The following is a 6000-nucleotide window of genomic DNA, read 5'->3' on the forward strand; positions in this document are numbered from 1 at the left end:
CAAATAGACGCTTAAATTTACAAATAATCTACAAAGCAGTCATAGGACTAGAGGGATTATAGAGAGAGTGAAACCAGATTGCTCCAGTACATCTCATAGTGAGGAGCTACATGATAAATGAAATGTGGGCTCTACAGACATGTGATCATTTTAGAGTCCTGTCACATTGATTCAGATTCTGATAAGAGTTATGAAAATGCACCTATGCAATTCATTTATTTCTGGAACGCACTGTAAAGGAAACTGTGATTTAAATGACTGCTTACCTGTTGACCAGGGGAAGGCCCAAAAGGACCTCCGCCAGAAGATGGCTCAATTGCAGCAAGACGATTCAACTTTCTGCATAAATTTTAATAAATTAAACATACAAATCAAATGAATCCTCTATTCAAAGTCAAGTTTATCACTCCTATTTTCATCATCATTGCTTAGGCCTATTTGTTCTTCAAACTCAAATGTATAAAAGATAGCAGAAAATATTGGAATAAAGTGGCTGTACAAAAAAAAAAATCTCCCCCCCCATATTGTATGTCTGCATTTCCAGTTGAATATAGCAAAATAAACTGTAAATAGTACAATACATAAATAGAGATGTAAATAGTGAGACATGCAGCACAGTGAGGGAAGTTTCTTACCTTTCACTTCTGCCATATTTGTTGGAATCATTCACAGTACTTATGTCCCATATTGCCTCTCTGTAAGACAAACAAATTAATAAACAATCGTCTCTTACCAACAATATTTACAACCACAAAAATGGGTTAAAAACTAGTACATTACAATTACATTTAGCATGATTATGAATATAAATAATGCTTAGATGAGTAGACTAATGATATTAAAGTAAGGAAGTTAGGATCAAGAATGGTCTCATATTGTCAGGGATCCATGAATACGTCCATGCAAGATATCATCTGATAAATGCTGTATCTCTTCAAAGACTTAATATCTGGCTTTAATAAAAATATATTACAAAATATTGTTTAGAGTTTAATAATCATTTACTTATGAACATAAGGAGACACAGACAATACTATTTCCTTCACATCAATATTAATTCAAGCAATTTAGTGACCTTTTTCTTTAAAGATTGGTAGAGAATACTAAAATTTTCTTATTCTTAGCATTTAATTGATATAATGATATGACAATAGACATTCGGATTTGCAATTAAGTAATGATAAAACATTGATTCTCAGTTTAATTTTTCTTCCGGGATGCACTGTATTGTTTAACAAAATAGCGTCCAGTGATTGGTAGATGATACAACTCACTAGGTAAAACCAAGAAACTCACTGCGTGAAAGACGGCTCTTGTATCTTGACTTTAGAATCCACCGAAGGAAGGGTCGTCACCCGGTTGTTAACTACATTCAATATCTTCTCTGATTGCTCCTGCCAGATTAATAAATAATATTCATTAATAATGAGCACAAAAAGACATTGTCTAATTGCAAAATACCAGTAACACAAATACTGAGGATCAATTGCAAATGACAATGCTCAATAATTTGTGGCATATTGTTCCACAAACCCGCAATCAGCTGATCAGAATCAGGACTAAAAATGTGCATTCCATTGCAAATGTTTGTGTCACAGGGCTTACTTCATCTCTTGTCTTTTTCCACATACATTTAAGGCATGCTGCAGATCAGCAATCGAATGCAACCCCCCCCCCCCCCCAAATTCAAACATAATTTGACCAATCAGGAGCATACTAGTATTCACGATTTGCATTTGATTTTTTGAGTAGTGTTTAAGTTTCAATGAAAAAGGAGCATCTTTCTAATTATTACTTTCAATCATTCTCTAGTTATATGTAAACATCAATCAGCTTCTGCATTTCATTATTATCTTATAGAAATTTCGCCAAACATTGGGCTAGATTATATTTTGTGTAATTTGTTTTCTAAGTTGATATTTGTACGCAGTGCTACATGTGGGGAGTGATATGCTTCCGAGCAACAGCTATTTATTATGCTTTTATCACCCCTGACCAGCATGTAGCACTGCTCCATTCTGTATTGTTTGTTTTTACCATGTATAATGTCATCTATGTTTGTATCATGATTTGGTCAAATAAATAATAATAATAATAATCTTCAATTACCTTAATTCCATCTTCTGCTTTCTGAATAGCATTCTCCAGGAGCTGGATGTTAACAAGCTCTCTGGTTCCACCTGCAAGACTCTTCTGAAGGAGTTCATCTCGAAGATGCTGTAGATCTTCTTGTACCTGTAGAAAGATCATAATGGCAATAAATGAAAAGGAAATCCAATCCAAACTGATTTTTTTTTTCAAAAAGAAAGGACAAAAAAAAAAGCGGAGAAAAGCTGAACTTTCGAACAAAACTGCACAAAAAAAGGAAGTTATTATTTTTTTAAAATCAATACTTGCAATTACTATATCTAGAATGGTTAGATGGCAATGAAGTAATGTCATAATGGAAGGACTCGAGAAAGATTGCATTCTGATAATACTCTGTCTTATTAATTTTATATGTATGATGGGGGGTCGGGTGTCCGGTCACTTTAAAATTTTGATGCCTTCTTTTTTTGTCTTTGGATTGCACAAAAAGCATAAATTCAATTTGTTCCCCTATAATGATATTGCCTAAGACTTTGCACTAAAAATTGATGGAACTTTGTTTGCTAACTTTTTCAAAGAGCCGTTTTAAAGTGATTGTCCGGACACACAACTGGATATACCCAAAATATGGTCACTCCATCATAAACAATCCAGAATGGTGCCAGAGGCAAAGTAAATGATGAAAGTGCATACATGTAGATCCAGCACTATTTCAAAGTAAAAAGAGGAAGTTTACCCTGATGAGAAGTTTTAATAAAAGCACTTAAAAAGTTAGAGAAAAATATTGGCGAAGTTTTGATGAAAAGGCATTAAAGAATAAGATTAGAGAGTTATGAAACTGGATAAATGATGTAGTGTTTGATTTGTGATGTCATATGAGTAGCTCGCCCATTCATGAATTCCATTATTTTATGGAACATGATTAGATCTAGCCTCTATGCCTACATAGAGGCCGGTCACCTAGTAGATCTATACCCAGTTGTAATTGCGTGTACCGACAATCGGATTTTGACAGCCATAACAAGCGAAATTTCATCAATTTCTAGTACAAAATGTTAGCCAATATTATAGAGAACAAAATAGAAGATTATTACATCTATTGAATTCAGTGTAATCCAAAGACAGAAAAAAAAGGCGGCTTTAAAATTTTCAAGTGTCTGGACCCCCAACCCCCCATCCTATTGTAGAACTATATTTCATGAACTAGATCTAGGGCTGGCCTAGACCAAAAGCTTTGGTCTCTGTTAATGTTGGTTGTTCCGCTGAACTCCGTTGGCTCCACTCACCAAATACAGAGACCAAAGTTCTAGCTCGATCTGTACAGGGACTCAATGGCCATATGTTTAGGTATTAAGTTCGGATCAACCAGGGAAGTGAAGTTGCACGACAGCCGAAGTAAGTCACTGTTTTTTCCCCTTTTAAGTTTATTTTTCCCCGTTTTGGTGCATTTCAGTCCAAAACAGAATAATAATCTTTATTTTGGTACATTTCTTTTTATATATTTTTATGAAATAAGGACAAAAATCGATGAGCCCCGTCGGGGGGATTTTTGCATTGTTAACCCCCTAATGGTGGCTGCACGATAGCGAGCCGTCTGTGTACGAGGAGAAATATAAAAAACAAACTTTCATTCAATCAAATTTGCACCACGCAACTTAATCTCACAAACATGAATTGAACTAGACCAAAAGCTTCGGTCTCTGTTTCATTGGTTGTTCCGCTGAACTCCGTTGGCTATGGCTCCACTCACCAATTACAGAGATTGAAGTTTAACTTCATCTGTACAGGGACTTAATGGCCATATATATTACATGTACATTGTAATTTCGGATAAACCAGGGAAGTGGGATTTGTGCGACAGCCATAGTCACTGTTTGTTTTCCTTTTAAGTTTATATTTTCCGTTTTGGTGCATTGAAGGCCAAAACTGTCTTTAATCTCTATTTTGGTCCACTTCTTTTTATGAAATAAGGACAAAGATCAAAAAGCCCCAAGGGGAGGGGGTTGTATTGTTAACTGCACGGTGACGATCGTGATCTGTCCGTGTATGAAGAGAAATAAAAATTGTTTAAAAAACTCCTCGAAAGAGACGGCTGCCAGCTGTCTAGAATTGAACATGCCCAATAATATTCAGTCAGTTTTTCTTTCAATGGCTGTTGGATTTTTGCAAACTTGGGAATACTGGGCATGTTCAATTCAACTTAATATCAAGAAAGTCAACAAAACCAAAGCCAAAGGCATTGCCAATGGCATGGGCCATGGTAGACCAAAAGCTTCGGTCTCTGTTATGTTGGTTGTTCAGCTGAACTCCGTTGGCTTCACTCACCAAATACAGAGACCGAAGTTCTAGCGCGATCTGTACAGGGGACTCAATGGCCATATGTTTATGTGTATTAAGTTCGGATAAAACAGGGCAGTGAAGTTGCGCGACAGCCGAGGTAAGTCACTGTTTTTGAACTTTTTGTTCCTTTTAACTTGATTTTCTCTGTTTTTTGGCAATAAATGCCAAGAGGGAATATTAATTTGCATTTCGGTCACGCTAATTTTCAAAAGTTTGATTCATTAAAGACAAAAATTGAAGAGCCCGACAGGGGGATTTTGTATTGTAAGTCCCCTAATGGTGGCGCGGCTGCACGATAGCGAGCCGTCTGTGTATGAGGAGAAATTTAAAAAATAAAAAAATGTTAAAAAACTCCTCGAAACAGACGGCTGCCAGCTGTCTAGCCTCTAGGGCCATGGCCCATGGCAAAAAAAGGGGGAAAGTTTTTTTTTTTTTTTTTTACCTTGTAAATGTGATTATTTGTGATTTTTTTAATGTCATTAAATAACTGTAAATATTGTAATTTGATCTGATTCTTAATAAAAACATAAATACAAAAAAAAGGGGGAAAGTCGAAAGACAAACAAACCTTCACAAGAATTTCACCAACATCTTCTGGTCGTCTGTCAACAACCTCTGTCATTTTTTATTTGATGCCAAACTGAAATAAATTAAACTGATGTCTGAAATTCCTCTCTATGACTATGTCTGTCTCCTCGGCATGCCAACTCCTCTGCCTCGCTCGCTTCTTGGGACTTGACTTGTGCCTGTGCTGTGGCCAACCAGGCCAGCACAACTCCGTCTCGTCGGATCGGGAAAACGGTCGGGCACGCACGGGCCAGACTCGGTTTAGACTACCGTGGTCTCTCGGCTCGAGAACGTAACCTCTCTGTCACTCTGAGTCTGACTCCGGACCCCGATCAACGTCGCACAGGTGACCCGAATTTTCTCTTAGTATTTGATATACATCGTATGGAAATTGAAAAAGGCAGTTTAATCCTCAATCTCAGCTGACATGTGAAGGAGAGTCCCTGCGGTGGTGTTACTAGACAAGAATCAATAATGCTCCTGTTCAAGCGACGAGATGACCTTCCCCCATTAAAACACGTAACGAAGCAACATGTCAACAATTAGGGTGCGCTGCTCAGCTCCTATAAAGCTATCACACTGCACCTTATACGTCTGCTTACTGTACTAGGAGGGATAGCGAAATAACTACAACATTTTTGACGAAAGCTGGCGCTCGAGGTAAACAACAATTGGAGTTATTTATTTACTACGGTACTCTGAATGGAATTCCTACCTCTTTTGGTAGTATAAATTCGGAAAGATTTCACCTTTCTCAACCACAGAATAATCTTATGAACGATAAACACTTGCGTGCAAGGATTTTTCATAGCCTGTTTAGAGGGTGCTTTTATATTGAGTACCCAAAATTTGACTAAAAAAAAAAAAAAAACAGAAAAAAATAAATGGCATTCCAGGGGCGTTTCGTTTCCAAAAAGAATTGAGCAAAAAAAAGGAACATCAGTCACAAATGAAGGTCATTTTGCCCCCTGAATAACTTAACAAGCAAAAAAAAAATTAAAAAAA

At 36.7% G+C, this 6000-nt stretch overlaps 1 protein-coding gene across 1 annotated transcript in view; it reads right to left on the minus strand.

Annotated features, from left to right (window-relative positions):
• LOC129261771 (IQ domain-containing protein H-like) overlaps nt 1-5598 on the minus strand; it is a 29082-nt gene extending 23484 nt beyond the window's left edge. Inside the window, exons 1-5 of the mRNA XM_064099868.1 lie at nt 4997-5598; nt 2110-2235; nt 1297-1394; nt 636-695; nt 267-339 (exon numbers count right to left, since the gene is read on the minus strand). Coding sequence (XP_063955938.1) covers nt 267-339; nt 636-695; nt 1297-1394; nt 2110-2235; nt 4997-5050 — 411 coding nt within the window. The 5' untranslated portion in view covers nt 5051-5598. The remainder of the gene's footprint in view (nt 1-266; nt 340-635; nt 696-1296; nt 1395-2109; nt 2236-4996) is intronic.
• Nucleotides 5599-6000: the final 402 nt, after the last annotated feature.

This window comes from Lytechinus pictus, chromosome 5, assembly GCF_037042905.1.
Source record: "Lytechinus pictus isolate F3 Inbred chromosome 5, Lp3.0, whole genome shotgun sequence".
Taxonomy (NCBI): Eukaryota; Metazoa; Echinodermata; class Echinoidea; order Temnopleuroida; family Toxopneustidae; genus Lytechinus; species Lytechinus pictus.